Source organism: Priapulus caudatus, unplaced genomic scaffold (genome assembly GCF_000485595.1).
Source record: "Priapulus caudatus unplaced genomic scaffold, Priapulus_caudatus-5.0.1 Scaffold341, whole genome shotgun sequence".
In the NCBI taxonomy this organism is placed as follows: Eukaryota; Metazoa; Priapulida; class Priapulimorpha; order Priapulimorphida; family Priapulidae; genus Priapulus; species Priapulus caudatus.
Window position 1 is genome coordinate 71582 of NW_014577402.1, and position 18292 is coordinate 89873.

Here is an 18292-nt window from a genome sequence, read left to right on the forward strand (position 1 = left end):
GTATATAGCTATAATACTTAGTAACTTAACTTAGTTATAATACCTAGTATATAGCTATAATACTTAGTAACTTAACTTAGTTATAATACCTAGTATATAGCTATAATATACAGGTGAGTCACATTGATAGTCATATAACAGGAATACGTTAACGCCAATCGCCAGTGTTCGCCTAGCTATAATACCAAAAACGAATAATACCTAATAATACCGGATACAATAATACCTAATAATAAGATGTATTATGAGCTCTTGATAATACGCAGGTGAGTCGCCGTCAGTCATTACGAGTCAACATGTTCTGCTAGCATCTATGACAAATGCGACATACGCATGTACGCTCTCCTATGACACTATTTGTCATAGGAAGATTCTTCCTATGACAAATATTGTTGTATGTGTTGTGCGCATCATAGGAGTTTAAGAAGCGCTATTATCACCCTCACCCTCACCCTCACAATCATCCTCACAATCACCCTCGCGTCAATATGAACGCAAGCAGTGAATTTGAGCTGTAAAGCGGAACGAAGTTGACTCGCCAATATTTGTCATAGGAAGAATCTTTCTATGACAAATAGTGTCATAAGAGAGCGTATATGTGCAGATGTCGTATTTGTCTTAGATGCAAGCGGAACATGTTGCAGGAGTCGGTTATATGTAATATTGGTATTGCAATGACTATACGGGACGACGGACGAACGCAGCCGTCAGGTTAAACGGACAACGGCTTTCCTGGCGGGTTTGATTGCTTTCTCTTGTAATCGGCGTTTCCTATAGCAAGCCGGTGAGCACGGATTTTCTATCGTGTATAGCAGGGTGAGGCGCAAAAACCCGCAGTCTGGAGCTTATTGCGGCACATTACGGCCTGAGAAATGCTCAATATACGCCATGAAAATACACAATAGCTCTAAAGCTGGCTAAAAATACGACCTGTTACTTTCCAGTCGTTTGACGACTTGGTTCGCGTCACAATAGCGTGGTTCCTCTCAGAGCATATAATACACGGTCTATGCGAGCAACTATATAAGGTCAGAGAGTATAACCACTAAGCTTACTCGTAGAGTCGTGGTGATGGTTATAATAGTCACTGACAGCTCGTGTTTTACGTGTCACGTCAGTGCGCGTGTTTTCCTTTGTGATGCTGCTAAATATAATTCGTTTCATCAGCAAAGGTGCGAGAATAGAATGAGGGTGCGTCCGAATCCACTGACAACAAGACAAGCCTTTGTTGTATTCTATGTACATTAGTAGTGATATCCGTTCGACGAGGCAACGCTGGTTGCGCGCAGCAAGAATTATCTTTATAAGATTATTGTATAAGGTAATGATCCCCCATCCTCTGCCCCACCAACGGAGAGTTGCAAAATAAATACAGAGTTGTATAACAGTATTGCGACACATGATCTGCGTGCATGTAACACAAGTTAACGAATTCGTGTCGAGCTTTTAAGCAAAAACTACAAAAATCAATTTTTCACATACATTATTTTAGTTGATACCTAGAGTAATGAGATTGTGTAATGAGTGATGAGAATTCATGCTGAGATGCTCGCTAACCATATCAAATGCATATTCATCGCAAAATATAACACCTCTGGCGAGATATTGCGCATGCGCTAACACACTAACGTAGCCAGATAGTATACTGACTGCTATATGCAGCGGGGACCTTACATGCAAGGTCTTTCTACTATTTCTTAAATGATGTCCACTAATAGAATGTTATCATATAAATCTATGCTAGGATAATTTCTCTTCATTTTAAATACATACTGTTTGCAAAATACGATTTCTCCCGGGAGATATTGCGCATGCGCGCGCATCGTGTTAGGCGTGCAGTGCCGTCCGAGAAAAACTTCATAATCAGTTATATAGCTTGCTGAGAGGGAGAGGGGATGGGTGACTTAGGAAAGGCTGCTGGAAAGATAGCTGGGGGCGGTAGAAGAAGAAGGAGGCTGAGCGAGGAACAGGGGAGGCAAGGGGAAGGACGCCAGGGCATAAAGTAGGTGTTGTGTACCATACATGCTAGGGCGCTCTGCTAATTATAAACACAGGTCTACTGATAAAAGTTTATTAGGGAAATGTATACGGAGATACCCCCTAACCATTTTAAAAGGGAGACATAGACCCTATCAGCCTAACTAAGGCTAAACCCTTAAAATAAAGGCTAAATTCTTCTGTTTTGCGCTGACAGAAGTTGTTACGCTCTTTGGCATTGGGTTCGCCGAGCGATGGGCCACGCGGATAGCACTCTAGTCTAGCCAGCTAGTGCTACCAGTACTAATACTGTGCTAGTACTGCCTGACTCATTTGTGTATGTACAGTATAGCCTACAACAAGTACAACCCCCACCACCTTACCTTTAGGCTTACCTGGTCATACTTTTCATAACCCCGTGAAGATTAGTCTTTAATTTCAAAGTCCAAATGACTATATCGAAAATAAATATATACCTCGGCTCCTCGTAGAAAAAGCTTCAATTTTGCAATTAACCAAAGATGAAGAAAGATAATTCCAATATGGGGTGACAGAGATGAAGAAGCTAAAGGCCCCCGCACACGGTGAGGCAGGAACCTCTCACTGCCACACACGATGAGCTTCGTGCTGAGCAGGAGTCTCACCACGGGTGCTACTATCTGGTGCACAGGGGGCACGAAGCGGTCATTGGAGCGGGTGCACGTCTGAACCAATCAAAATGCACAGCCATTTCGGAATAACTAAATACGCATGCGCCAACAGTGAGTTCAGCTTTGCGAGACCAAAATTATCAAACACGCCAGATATTTTCCTCATTGCCTCGCGAGACCGAAAACTCAGTGAGATCGACCCCGCACACGTTGAGGTTCCTGCTGAGCACGGAGCATGAGCTTTGTGCTGAGCAGGAACCTCACCGTGTGCGGGGGCCTTAACCTAGAGGAAACTGTAGGGAGTAATGACAACGAATAACCGTAACATTTAGCATAAAAGTCGCCATGACTGGTCTCAGCCACACTTCCGGTGTTAAGTACTGGTGTTAGGTCAGGAACCCCCTGTAACGGGAGCGAATGGGCTACACTGGTAGAGCTAGGCAAAGATAGTCTATTCGCTATGCAATGGTAGGCGTTCTATGTTTGTAAACACAAGACTTTTGAATGTTACATTGATTTCGAATTCTGTCCTGAAGATAGCTACATGTTTTCTGTTAGCTGGACAGCCTTGCACTATAAATGCCTTGGATCTTATAATACCGAATTTGCCTAAATACATAAACTGGTCTGTTCAACAAATGCCATTTCAGTCTGCACACAGCTATAAGCAGCCCAACTTTGTCATGAACTGTTTTAGTCACTTGTTGATAAATGACATCTATTGCTGTGAGTGGCTATTTATGAAGTGTTGCACGACTATGTCGATTGAATACAATAGGCCTAACAAATATAAATATTTTTGTCATTATAAATGGTTGTTGCCGGACATTGTGCCTCACATTGGCAAATGCTTACTTGCCTGCATTGAATTGGTGGCAGTTCTGAAGCATTTAGCATTAGAAATCATTTTAATTAAATTTAGTTTACAATTCTTAAAGTACCAATCATCCTTTCTGATATAGGTTAAAGAATGCAAAGATAAATTCCCGACCAAAGAACATGGGTCAGGAAATTCCTAGGAGTGCACTGGAACTTCAGAAGCTGATGAATTCAAAAAATATAGGAAAGAAGAGAAAAAACAAATATCATAAAGATCATGGTAATTTGGTTTGATGCATTTTTTCTGATCTATAAGTTTACATTCTAGCTGAATTAAAAGAATTACCTTAATGTACATATTTTATTTACTTTTCTTTGCAGCACGACAACCTATACAGGAAAAAGGGATGGAGAAAGTCGTACAGCCGGTGCCTACATTCAAGCAAAAAATGGGGGAAAGTAACAATTCATATTTCAACAGAATGGATAAAGAAGTGCAAGCAGCAAAACAGAGGTGCAGTTCTGTGTTATTAACTGAACAGCAACATGATAGCTGCTGTCCTATTGACATTTCATCAGCGGTACTGCAATTATTGTTGATGAAAGTTATATTTTGTTATTTTTAATATATCTAATGTCATTTCAGTTTCATCCTCAAATAAGAGATAGTCCCTAGCTAAGAATGATATCATAATCGATAAACAAAAGCATCGCCCTTGTGAATTATGATTAGTTACCATTACATCAGAAGGCATTGACAGTCCCGATAAATGGAGCACACGATGTTATCATGTAACAATCTAAATTGTTGTCAGTGGAAGCATAAAATTCCATCGAAAAAACATTGTAATTCTTGTTTGTATTCAACAGCATCCTGAGATATACTGTTCAGATCATTTGTGATGCTGCCATCACTAATACGTTAAAAGATAAACGAAGTTAACAAGTGCTCATTAGCAGCATAGCAGTTAATTAATATAGTCAACTCTCCAAATTCTATACGTCTGCAAAACCGAATCTCACGTTAAACCAGACAATTTTTAAGCCCCAATGCCATCGGAGACATGTAAGATGTCTCCCCTATAAACCAAACTTCACGGAAAACCTAACTAAATAGCGGGTTCTGAGGATGGTTGGTATTATGAGAGTTGACTGCATGTTCTTCTGTCACACAGGGCAGAGTTCGAAGTGAAGTGGGATGTGGAAGTGACGCAGCAGCGGGACAACAAGGTTTACGTGAAGCCTGCCACACCGTTGGAGTCTGTGCAGAGAAAGACAAAGTGAGTGGCTCCCTGCATGACCCTAGCTAAGCATCTAGTGTGCCATCAGGACTACCGCTGGCGTTTGCCACCTTCGCAAAATGCAATAAATAAATAACAGTGGCGATTTTACTACACTAATTGGCGAATACAATTGGCGAATGATTTAACTGCTCAGAAAATTACAATTGATTATGAAATCGTAAAATTGCAGTGTCCTTTCATAGAATGTTTTTGTATACCCATCACCTGTTTAGGCTTTGCTTAGCACATCTGATAAAGTGAACAGCGGCTATAGATTTTCGTTGGTGGCTAAAAAATAACTTTGGTGTCTCAAGTCTTGGCTCAAACTTTAAAACATCCAGAGGGAGGCCGGTGCTGTTATGTGTAGAAAATTACGGCGGCCGATGCCAGCTTATGGTAGTACTCTATAGAGATGCAAGTTGCTGTACGTAGTAAGATACTCCTCACAGAGTTTGGTAATACTCTGCATATAATTTTGGGTACTCATCTTCAGTATGATAATACTCTGCCAGGGATGCAGGGCTGTTTTAGAGATTCCTCTAACATTTCAGACGGTTGTTGTTAAATAAACACTATTTTGACATTTCTAGAGCTTAGTGCGTGAATTAAAGTGTATCATAGAATCACAGTTTATTGTCTTCAGACAGAAAAGCAGAGAAGTGGCAGAACAAAAGAAACATGTAAGTCTGCAAGAACAGAAACAGGCTCTAGACTTTACGAGGACTGGTAGGTGTTGCGACACTGCCCATTATACACACTGCTGTTATTTCATGTTCATGATTTGTGGCGTAAATTATTGTAAAAGGAATATCTGAAGTCTTGACTCGATGACAAAAAAACCTTCCCTCACTTTCATCACTATGTTGTAAATTAATTAGAGTGCTTCCCGTCATTTACTCATTGTCACCCTCGACTATCTCACAGGCTATGCATCGCGTGTGCTAGTGAGAACAACAAGGTTAATTGGTCAAGTAATTATACCGAAATTACAAATTCTCAATATATACAGTCAATAATAACATAAAGGTGTTAACATTATAATACTCATTTCATAATACATCTGTATATCACAATAATATCCAAATAGTTGTTTAAATTACTGTATAATATTGGCAATGGTATTTCAACTGTCACAATACGCTCTCAATATTAATGCTACACCAGTTTTCAGCCTTAGTATATTGTGGTTTGGACGTGAAGGCATGTGTGCCGCTGGAATATAATTGGCAAAAATATTCATAGTAAAAATATAGAATGTTGTAAACCCAGGCAAAATTGTGGCTCGCTGATAGTAGTAGACACAGTAGTGCAACCATTTCTGGTTACGATGACTGGATGGAAACTTCTAGGTTTGAAGGAATATACATGGAGAATGCGCATTCATTTTTGCAGATAAGGTTGAATTCGGGAGGTAAGCCATGCAACACCGACAACTGACATCGCGACCGTCGCAGGCGCCCTGATTCTGACAACAGAAGGTGAGCCGTGCACGGGGGCTGTGTGGTATGGTCGTGTTTGCTGTAACTGTTGTTATCATCGCAGATTCAGTGATGTGTGCTTACTAAAAGCGCTGCATAGCATACCGATCACAATGCATAAGAAAGATGTGCATGATGCTAACAAGCCGGCATCAGGAAGAAGAAACAGGTCTGAGGAAGAAACCAATTTTGGCTGCTCAGGTGTATGGTTCATCATGACTGTTGTAATACTGCTTCAGGGGTAATGGTTTATCAATGACTGTTGGTACTGCTCGAGGGTGTTAGGTTAGCATAGACTTTGTATACTGCTCAGGGATGTATGGTTATCATCGACTGTTGCTTAACTGCTCAAGGGTGTCTAGGGTTGAGCGTGCACAGTTTATACTGCTCAGGGTGTCATGGTTTATCATTCACTGTTGCATACTTCTCTCAGCTGTGTATGGTTATCATGATGCTCTGCATACTGCCTCAGGGATGTTGATGTTAGTCGAATGACATGTTGATACTGGCTCAGGTGTAGGGTTACATGACTGTTGTATACTGCTCAGGTGTAGGGTTACTCTGACTGCTGATTTAACTGCTCAGAGTCATGTAGGGGTTATTCATGTCTACGTTGTATAATACGCTCAGGGTGTAGGGTTCATCATGGTCTGTTTGATACTGACTCAGGGTTAGGGTTATCATGACTGTTGTTATAGTATACTGCTCAGGGTGTAGGGTTAGCATGACTTGTTGTATACTGCCTTCAGGGTTTGTAGGGCTTACTCATGACTGTTGTATACTGCTCAGGGTGTAGGGTTATCATGACTGTTGTATACTGCTCAGGGTGTAGGGTTATCATGACTGTTGTATACTGCTGAGGGTGTAGGTTATCATGTCTGATAATACATTCATGACTGTTAAAACGGTTATCATGACCGTGTTACAGCCTGGGAGGAAACCGTCGCTGCTGCTGCGTGAGATTGTACGTGACAACAGCGATGGCACGGCGTCGTCCGTGCAGCGACAGCTCGGTCGAACAGTGCCGCGACGCGCGCTGCCTGCCGGCGAGCAACGCCGGCTCGACGCTGAGCGTGAGCGAGTGATCCAACTCTACAGGAAGCAGAAGGGAACGTCCTCACTACTGCCGGCATCGTCGCCGCTACAGACGGGAACGTCCCCCTTACTGCAGTCTTTACACGCTAACTCTTGATGGAGTGTTGTGTGTGTGAGAGAGAGAGGCGGACGAGTGTACACTTGATGTTAACCCTTGATCGCCTGTTACTGAATAGAGCTGAATGTGCGTGCACTTCCATGTTAGGCCGACCAAAAAATTACCTTTGGTTTCGACCCGACTTCAGATTTCGGAGTGATAAAATGTGCGACTGCGGTCACTTTTAGAGGGTTTCAAGAAAAAATAAAATTCAAAGATACCGCCTGCCGATCATACATATTCAAATATCCGACTCATTTATTGTCAGATTGTTTCGACTTGTCATTTTATTTACCTAAAGAGAGTTCCAAAATATTTATAAACAGAACTTCGTTAGCGAGAAGTGAAACAGTTCGTACCTATACGTTTCCTACAACGTGAAATAGAGCCTGGGCCGGCTACTTCATAAACAGAGCCTGAAGGTCGTATGGCGCGGCGGCCGGCTTTGATATACGCGATCTATCGCGTACTATATAGTATTATACGCATGCTATCGTGCTATACGCGGCCGCAGAGCCGTTTACACTTCGGTTACTCGCTCGTTCAAAGGGACGATTAATCGAGTACCGTTTTTGGAGCAATTCCTAACACTACTATCCAGGTGTTCACATTTTGACAACAATGTCGTGACTTGCAGCAATGGTACATGCAACTGCATGTCATTTGCATCTCGTGGGTCCTGCATTTCAAGCTGTATACCCTATATGTATATTTAACTTGTGGGAAAAAATATATATTCCTGCCTACCCATGTTTTTGCAGGTAAAAAAAGTATTAAAAAAAATGTTATACCTACCTACCTACCCTAATTTTCACAATCCATGTGACCCGAACCAAAGGTATTGTTTTGTTTGGCCTTACCGCCTGATCACCTGTTATGGGAGAGAGGTGAACAAGCATACACTTCATGTTAACACTTGAGTGATTGTTATGGAAGATAGGTGAATAAATGTAAACTTCGTGTTAATACTTATTGAGTGTGGCCAAAAGTGTGTTATTTGTATCATTAGGTGGCAGTATTCAACAGCATTCCACCCCTCCAGAAATCGCATCATGATCAAGTATAATACCAGTTAATAATAATAATAATAATAATCAAGTTAATAAGTATATATAACCAGGATACTGATACACGCCCCACATATCACAAATTTGATACACCTATACCCTAGGGTATTGGTATATATAACTTTAGCAACTATTTTGGCTACTTAATTTACTATACAAGCTACCGCGCTCACAATCTACTTTCAAGCGTTCATAAATAAAAGTAGCAGCGTAACATATTTAATATTTAGCAAAGATATTTAGTATTAGGGGGATTCGACTCTACTGAGCATCGATTAGTGCTGCCACGTAGCGAGAAAATCTAGAACTACGAGTAGAAACGACACATTCGCCCACTTTATTCGCCCAGTGCATTCGCCATATTATATTGCTAGACCATCTTGAAAATGGCGAGCCAAACTACTGGAATTCAGCAGCTTTTGATGGCCGAGAAGAGCGCGGCCGTAAAAGTTGGTGAAGCCAGAGTTCGTAAGTAATAGCCTAGAACTGATCAAGATTTTATTTTGGTTCGCTTACGGTCGGGTAACGTCAATGTGACTACTTTTATGCATGGGGTTTAACTCGCTGAGATTGAGCATTCGATAATTCGTCATGCCTCATGGACATGGATCATTCAATTATTTCATGGTCGGAGTCGTGACTTTCAACCACTACTAACAATAACCTCATAAATCTTAGTCTTCAACGTCCAAAGGGCTATATCTGAGACGAAAAGCGACAATGTTGTCAAATAGAGTCGACCTAGCTATCATTGTCAAGAGTAGACTGCGGATCGCAGTAGAAAAAACCCAACAGAGAATACAAAAAGACCCAATCACATTTACAATTATAATAAGGCCCAATTCTATCTACTGCTTCCCTTGGTACAAATGTATTTTGTTCACATTTTTTATTTCAGTACATTGTGTTGTGAATGTGATGTGTTGTTTACTTATACTTTTGTTTTATGATCAAAACACATTTGCAAACTGTAATTATTTGGAATAATAACAACTAAGTCAGTGATTGCTAACACAAATTGTGTATACATGTATTATGTCATATGTGTGTGTGTGTGTGTGTGTGTGTGTGTGCGTGCGTGCGTGCGTGCGTGCGTGCGCGTGTGCGTGCGTGTGTGCCTTTATATGCATGTGTATGTGTGTGTGGGGGAGGTGATGTGTTCATGCGTACATGCACTGATGCAGATAAAGCCTAACCTTCTACATTTGTATTCTATGTTTATATTTTTACAGGAAAAACTAGGCGGTTGAAGCAAGCTAAAGAAGAAGCACAAGCAGAAGTAGAAGCCTACAGAAAAGAGCGGGAACACCAGTTTAGAGAGTATGAAGCAAAGGTGTGTGCTAATACCAAACTTGTAACAAGTTTCGTGAAACTATGAATGTTATTTCTCTGGATGAAATGATGTCTACAAACTGAGTAAGGATTATAAACGTCGCGCGATCGGCCGCTACCGAGAGTATTCTATCTTCACGCTTTGTAGCCTGGTTTAATTTAAAGTCATCTCAACATTATATAACATTTATAAAGTAACTGAAAAGATAACATTTTTAATTAAAGTGTTAGCATATTATACACTACAAAAATAATTATATTAAAAATGCGAGAGTGCTTTGGATTTTGCGAGTTGAAATTTGACCTGCTCGCAAAAAATTGCGAGTGGTTTCAAAAGTTAAATTCTACCCCTGCTATGGCTGTGCTGGTTACGTGATGTGCGCCAACTCTTGCCGCCATGATACAGAACCGTGGCGAAATGCGTTTTTCGAGTTGTTTTTTCGTTGAGCGAATATAGGCTTGATGCATATTTTTAGTTTTATTTTCAAAGCTAACGTTTAGTTAAAGTATAGTAGTGAGTTATTTACTTACGTTTTTACAGTGGTTTGTCACAGAAATGTGCGTGGGAAATGGGAATGCATCTTTAATTGTAGTTCAGGTTCAAAGATAGGGCTGGTGAGATAATATCATTAGTTAAAGTTAAACCAAGTGTGAGGAACAATGGATAGAAGTCTTTAATATGCAGCAATATCCTACTCTGCAAAAGCAATCCATTCCATTAAAAAACGTTCATGATACGAAATTCAAAAATTTAAAATTTAGAATTTAACTGTGTTCATCATATTGTTTGTATAATATATCCTTGGTAGTTATCTTCCTGCATGTGTTGTTTGTTTAGATATTGTCTGTAATCTAGGTATTGATAAATACCTAAATAAACTTGTCAAAATCAAAAGAGTAACTAATAATCTTTACTACTACTAATATGTCAATGCATGATTTTAAAAACTTGTGTTTAAAATTAAAAAAGTGTATATTTTATGATAAACAATTGTTTGATGCTGATTGCTATCATCCATCTTTATCACATAATTTGTGTACCTTCTTTTATTAGCACATGGGCTCGAGGGACGACATCGCATTGAAAATTGAGGATACCACCAAGATGCGCATTGCAGAGATGCATCAGAATGTAGCGCTGAATAAGGAGAAGGTGCTGAATAGAATTCTATCCCTCGTCTATGACATTAAGCCAGAGCTTCACAGGAACTTCAAAGCCTAAGGATGGCATCGGCACAGACGAAAGGTCGCGGGTCGATTTTCCGAGTAACGGTGATCGGTCGTTAATTATTGTGGATTTACGTGATGAAGTATGCTAATCACCCCAGTACTCGTCATGTAATGAAGTTAAGCGTTACAGTATGAGAGTTGCTGTGACCATAGACCAATTGGACAACTTCTTCCAAGTAAACACATCGCGTATTGTAACTCTGATAGAGGTGCAGTTGTAGAAGGTGTTGATGTTAGTAGCAACCAAATGTAGGTGACAGGGTTCAAATTTGGCACTAATTCACTAATCCATACTGACTCTTTGTCAGCAGATCGGTACCATATCTTCTCTGAGCTAGTTTTTAGCCTGGATTAGATAGGAATTTGTATATTTAAATTTACAAACTTAAAATTAGAATGCAATAGTGAAACAACATGGCAATGCCATATTCTACTCTTGTTCCCAACATCTTAGTGCAGCTTTGTAAAGATTTATTCATATTCAAAGGCCAAGAAATTTCTTAGCCAACACCTCGGCACATACTGTTGTGGTCCAAATCACTCGGCTACTTCGGCTAACACTTGTGACAGGGTCATGTATAAGACATATTTTATCAGTAACAGATGAGTGTAACATTTTGACAGTAGCTAATCAGTGGTATGAAGTGTCGTAATTAAATAGAAAGATTACACAAGTGAACTCACTCCCTGTCTATGATCCCCGTATCTGACTGTGCACCACCCCACGCCGCTACCCCCAGCAAATTTCGATGACCGATTGTATAAAATTATTACCAATGTGTGGATCAGTGGGCATATATGTAAATTTGAACCCTGAGATAGTAGTCTTGACATGGCAGTCTGTGACTCTGATGAAAGGTAACATCTTGTTGTTGTTTAAAGTTTGTTTGCATTGCAGCCTATTCCCGGTTCATATTCTTAATTTGTTTTCTATGCAAATCAAGTTACATAAATGGTAAACTAAATATTTATGGTAATACGTCGTTTAGTAAAGAAAGTGTGTAGATGCTCTGGCAATGTTGACTGAGGCAAGAGCATGCAATAATCTTCTTATTTGTGAATGATCTACTATGTAACATTCCATGTGCCGAACATGTTAAATGAGCATACTTATCAATATGTATAAGACTTGTCAGTGTGTTCAACTTCATTTGACTTTTAACAACCAGATGCTGTCTTTCTTGTTAATCATTGTTTTATGTATATTTTGTTTTCTGGAATCATGGAACTATGTGTCAGTTATCTAATAAATAGCGTTACATTAATTTCTTTGTGTATTAGTAATAATATATTACCTCTTATCTTCATATAATTTTTCGAGGGGTCACCCCGCCACAGGCACAGACACCGTCACATCTTTTGCACACCTAGGATTGTAGTCTTACCGAATGTTCGACTGGTAATCATAAGACCCAATTAATCTGTGTTCGCAAGTGCCTTGTATTTGTAAGCCGAAAAATTATTTGTAAGGAATTGTACATGATCCATCCACCTCGGTCAACCATCAGTCAGACCGTCCAGTAATAATGCCCTTCCTTGGCAGCTGTTCCTTCGCACAGTTTACTTTTTGACGAGGCCTTGCATTTTTCGTTATTCCGCGTTATATTGTTTCGATTTTTTTGATGCCACGAATTTCTATTTTTTATTGTGTTTTTTTTATGTGTTGACGAGGAAGTGTGTTTAGTCAAAGCAGAATAACATACACACGCAGTCACTAATACAACACGTATGTAAATGAATTTGTTCGATAAATTACTCTATGGGGTTTATTATCGTCCAAATACACTGGATGGCGCTGTATTTCAATATCATAGTTAGAAAAGATTGTGGTTTTCCTCACCAGATGGCGCTAGAAGTAATGGACCGTAATTGTGTATACTTCAGCCATTTGCCAGTTTGATCGCAAAGGGAGTGTCGATAGGAAAACTGTGTTGTTTGCAACTAAATGCGGATGTATTTGTGATCGCGGTATATTATTACTATAAGAACAACTAGAGGATAACTATTAGGTGAAAAACGGAGACCTGCAACCATGAGTTGGGGTATAGATTTGTGGGTAAGTTGGTCCATGTTTTAACGGTTTCGTTCTGTCTAAGGATGTCGAGGAAATTGGAGAAGACGTAGATTGTTTTGTAGTCACTGACTCACTGTCACTAGGTTATTCACGCGCATATTATGTAAATCGGAGTGGATTAAAATACGTGATGTTTTGCTTGTCGCTTAACGTGGGAACAAGGAAATGTATACGGAGATACCCCCTAACCATTTTAAATGTATATTCATCACAAAATATAACTCCTCTACTGAGATATTGCGCATGCGCTAACACACCAACGTACCCAGATTGTGTACTGACTGATATTCGCAGCGGGACCTTACATGCAAGGTCTCCCGCCTATTTCCTAAGTGAGCTCTTCTGATGAAATGTTATCATATAAATCGATGCTAGGATAACTTCTCTTTATTTTAAATGCATAATATTTGCAAACTATTATTATTCTCGGGAGATATTGCGCATGCGCGCGCACCGTTTCAGGCGAGCAGTACGGACTGAAAAAAACTGAATAATATAGCTTGCTGAGAGAGGGATGGGTGACTGAGGAAGGGCTGCTGGGAAGATAGCTGGGGGCGGTAGAAGAAGAAGGAGGCTGAACGAGGGACAAGAGTGTCAAGAGGAAGGACGCGAGGGCATAAAGTAAGTGTTTTGTACCCTAAATGCTGGGGCGCTCTCCGAATTATAAACACAGGTCTACTGATAAAAGTTTATTAGGGAAATCTATGCTGAGATACCCCCTAACCATTTTAAATGCATATTCATTACACAATATAACTCTTCTAGTGAGATATTGCGCATGCGCTAACACACCAACGTAGCCAGATTGTGTACTGACTGATATGTGCAGCTGGTACCTTACATGCAAGGTCTCCCGCCTATCTTCTCGGGCGATATTGCGCATGCCCGCGCACCGTTTCAGGCGAGCAGTACGGACTGAAAAAAAACTGAATAGTATAGCTTGCTGCGGGGGTGAGGGGATGGGAGACTGAGGAAAGGCGGCAGGGAAGATAGCTGTGAGGCGGTAGAAGAAGAAGGAGGCTGAGCCAGGGACAAGGGAGGGGAAGGGAAGGACGGAAGGGGATAAAGTAAAAGTTTTCTCTAAAAAGGGCGCTCTGCTAATTATAAACACAGGTCTACGGATGAGAATTTATTACATAAATCTATGCTGAGATACCCAGTACCTATACTAAATACATATTCATAATAAAATATAACTCCTCTCGTGAGATATTTCGCATGCGCTAGCATACCAACGTAGCCAGATGGTGTACTGACGTGTATATGCAGCGGGACCTTACGTGCAAGGTCTTCTTTCTATTTCCTAAGTGAGGGCTTCTGATGGAATGTTATCATATAAATCTATGCTAGGATAACTCCTCTTCATTTCAAATGCATAATTCTTCTCGAGAGAGTTAGTCTTGTTATTCTTATTTGTCGTTATTTTTTATTGTGGTTCTTTGCACACACACGCACGCACACACACACACACGCACGTACGCACGCACGCACGCACGCACGCACGCACACACACACACACACACACACACACACACACAACCCCCCTCTACACATACATAACGAATTGTACCCTCTTCATAGACATCAAGCTGTGCGGCAATGCGGAGAACAACAGGCGTCGTGTAATCGTGGTGTGTACACGTCTACGCTTTAACAGGAGCCGTAAGTACGAGCGAGACATCATGAGCAATCTGTGGAAGATCAGATACGACGAGCTGTCGTTCTCCGTCGAGAGAGCCGCCTCCGGACTGTCGGGAAGGTTCGGCAGCAGGTGGAGCAAGCTGGTGAGCTTCGTGCTGCACACACGTGTGCGTGCGTACGTGCATGCGTGCGTGCGGTCGTGCGAGAGCGTGCGTGCATGCGTGCGTGCGGTCGTGCGAGAACGGGCGTGCATACGTGCGTGCGGTCGTGCGAGAGCGTGCGTGCATGCGTGCATGTGTGCGGTCGTGCGAGAGCGGGCGTGCGTGCATGCGTGCGTGCGAGAGCGTGCGTGCATGCGTGTGTGCGGTCATGCGAGAGCGGGCGTGCATGCGTATGTGCGGTCGTGCGAGAGCGTGCGTGCGTGCATGCGTGTGTGCGTTCGATCGTTCTCGCGCCCGAGTGTGTGCTTACATGTTTTGTTTTGCGTATAGATTTATTATCCGGCTTTATTTTCGAGTACTGAGTGATAATTCTTGCTTCTTACGTCTTCATAACATGCCATATCAGTAATACAATGGTTATATAATCGCGAATTTGTGATGACTAATGCACAATGAATCAAAAACATGGGCACGGGATCATATTACTGGAAATAAGGACGTGACCATTGTATGAAATGAGGACCTATTGAGTACGTGAACAGTGCTATAAACCTATAGTAAATGCACTTTCTATTAGCTAGTTGAAAGCGCACACCTGTCCACTAGCGAATTCAATCGTTGGCTTTTACAGCTTATCATTTCTTGTTGTTGAGAGCCAACTTAGTTGGAGTGCATGTCTGTGTTTGTCTCACGTTGGCTATGAAGCTAACAGGAGGATAATGGAAGGAGATAGAAGAAGATATGAATAAAGGATATGAGGAGATTGTGCGAAAACAAGTTTATTGTTTAGCGTAAAGACTGGCTCGCACTTAGCAACTGTAGATTACATGCGTGTTGAGCTAGAATGACATTTTTAAATTTTCGAGCTTCTCGTTTAGATCATCTGTTTTTGTGTAAATATTATATATATTAATATGCTTTGCGTTTCTCAAGGTACGTTTTTGAAGTGCATGTCTCTTTTGCAGGCTGACGGTCCCATACAATACTATTATTGCACGGATGCGAGGGAAACATGGAATTTTGTGAATTGAGAAAAACAATATCAGTCTAGAGCAATATTGATTTTCGAGAGCCACAAAATCCCAAGTTGCCAATCAGACAATTATTGCTTTGTTATAATGTAAATCACGAGTAAATTATACGAGTACTAGAGTCAATCGAGAAATATGACAAGTAAAGACAAAGAGCAATTTCGCAAACTAGTCTTAGTCCATCTATTCTTAATAGCCGAAATAAAAAAGTTACCTAAAGTTAAGGGGGGCTTATGTCGGGCTTGCGAGCCGACTCGACTGGAAGCAACTGGATTTCGAGCAACTGGAAGCAATCGGCAGCGACTAGTTGCATCCAGTTGCCCACTGTTCTATTCCGAGCAACTAGTGGCGGCCAGTCGCGTCGCAGTCGACCGACCTAAGCACTGTAGTCTCAGTGAATTGCAGCCAGTTGCTTCCAGTCGAGTCGGGACGCAAGCACGACATAAGCCCCATTTAAACGTTCAGTAACCGCAATCTATGGTCCCTATATACAGGGACCCTACCGCAATCTAGGCGGCAGCACCATCTAGCGGGCATCATCTATGTGATATTTTATGCTTCGTGAAATTCCTGAAACCAATTTCACTGTTGGTGTATTTTTTACAGCCACATATAATATATATATATAATGTATATATATATACAATTCGATGTATTATCATGATGTGCAATGCCATACTTGAATGTTCGATCTCTCGATATACACACAGAGCGATAGCGCGTCGCAGAGGGGTGGACTTGGTGATAACGGTGGCACGACCACGCATTCTATTGGCGGCTCCGCGGACATAAAGATGTTCACGTCGGTCGGCTATTACCATTGCAACATAGTCGCCGTCAAGCGAGTGAACAAACCGTACATATACATCACGAGGGAAATCCTGCAGGAGTTAAAGGAGGTTCGTTATGAAATAGTAGATATAGGTGTAATAGGTAGTAATAGGTGTTAATGAGAGAGAGAGAGAGAGAGAGAGAGAGAGAGAGAGAGAGAGAGAGAGAGAGAGGGGCCTAGATTCTCTACATTGTTTAGGGAAACTTGATGACGTCACGGAGCAGCGCATGTGTTGTAATCACTTATAGGTTAGTTGTGTTTGTGTGTACACACACATAAGATACGCAATCTTCTAGAGTGGTGCTTCGCTTCCGTGACACTCTGGATCATGTCCCCCATCATATATATACCGAACTGATATATATATAATTGAACATTTCTGAGCTCTAGTGGTGAATTAAAGTGTATCATAGAATCAGTGTTTATTGTCTTCAGACAAAAGCAGAGAGTGGCAGACAAAAAGAAGAACATGAAGTCTGCAAAGAAACAGAAACAGGCTGTAGACTTTACGAGGACTGGTAGGTGTTGCGACACTGCCCATTATACACACTGCTGTTATTTCATGTTCATGAATTTGTGGCGTAATTATTGTAAAAGGAATATCTGGAAGTGTTTGACTCGATGACAAAAAACCATTCCCCTCACTTTCATCATTGTTGTAAATAATTAGAGTGCTTCCCCGTCATTTACTCATTGTCCACTCGACTATCTCACAGGCTATGCACGCGTGTGCTAGTGGAGCAACAAGGTATTGGTCAAGTAATTATACCGAAATTACAAATTCTCAATATAATACAGAGTCAATAATAACATAAAGGTGTCAACATTATAATACTCAATTTCATAATACATCTGTAATATCACAATAATATCACAAATAGTTTTTAAATTACTGTTATAATATTGGCAATGGTATTTCAACTGTCACAATACGCTCTCAATATTAAATTGTACCCAGTTTTCACCCTTAGTATATTGTGGTTTGGACGTGAAGGCATGTGTGCGCTGGAATTATAATTGGCAAAAAATATTCATAGTAAAAATATAGAATGTTGTAAACCCAGGCAAAATGTGGCTCTGATAGTAGTAGACACAGTAGTGCAACCATTTCTGGTTACGATGACTGGATGGAAACTTCTAGGTTTGAAGGAATATTACATGGAGAATGCGCATTCATTTTTGCAGATAAGGTTGAATTCGGGGAGGTAGCCATGCAACCACCGAAACTGACATCGCGACCTCGCAAGGCGCCTGATTCTGACACACAGAAGGTGAGCCGTGCACGGGGCTGTGTGTATGTCGTGTTTGCTGTAACTGTTGTTATCATCCGAGATTCAGCTGATAGTGTGCTTACTAAAAGCCGCTGGCATAGCATACCGATTCACAACGCATAAGAAAGATGTGATGATGCTAACAAGCACGGCACAGGGAAAGAGAAACAGTCTGGGAAGAACCAATTCTGCTGCTCAGGGTGTATGGTTATCATGACTGTTGCATACTGCTCAGGGTGTAGGGTTAGCATGAC

At 41.0% G+C, this 18292-nt stretch overlaps 3 protein-coding genes across 3 annotated transcripts in view; all 3 read left to right on the forward strand.

Moving 5' to 3' along the window:
• Positions 1 to 6144, forward strand: part of LOC106809269 (guanylate cyclase 2G-like) — a 54661-nt gene extending 48517 nt beyond the window's left edge. Inside the window, exons 8-12 of the mRNA XM_014812281.1 lie at positions 3590 to 3726; positions 3828 to 3960; positions 4622 to 4726; positions 5373 to 5455; positions 6122 to 6144. Coding sequence (XP_014667767.1) covers positions 3590 to 3726; positions 3828 to 3960; positions 4622 to 4726; positions 5373 to 5455; positions 6122 to 6144 — 481 coding nt within the window. The remainder of the gene's footprint in view (positions 1 to 3589; positions 3727 to 3827; positions 3961 to 4621; positions 4727 to 5372; positions 5456 to 6121) is intronic.
• Positions 6145 to 8781: 2637 nt separating this feature from the next.
• LOC106809273 (V-type proton ATPase subunit G-like) lies at positions 8782 to 11326 on the forward strand. Its single transcript, XM_014812285.1, has 3 exons — positions 8782 to 8934; positions 9699 to 9799; positions 10853 to 11326. Exons 1-3 carry the CDS (start codon positions 8853 to 8855, stop codon positions 11018 to 11020), a joined length of 351 nt encoding a protein of 116 aa, XP_014667771.1. The 5' UTR covers positions 8782 to 8852; the 3' UTR covers positions 11021 to 11326.
• Positions 11327 to 11361: 35 nt separating this feature from the next.
• Positions 11362 to 18292, forward strand: part of LOC106809270 (formin-binding protein 1-like) — an 81183-nt gene continuing 74252 nt past the window's right edge. The window contains exon 1 of the mRNA XM_014812282.1: positions 11362 to 13084. Within this exon, the coding sequence (XP_014667768.1) occupies positions 13061 to 13084 (24 nt within the window). The 5' untranslated portion in view covers positions 11362 to 13060. The remainder of the gene's footprint in view (positions 13085 to 18292) is intronic.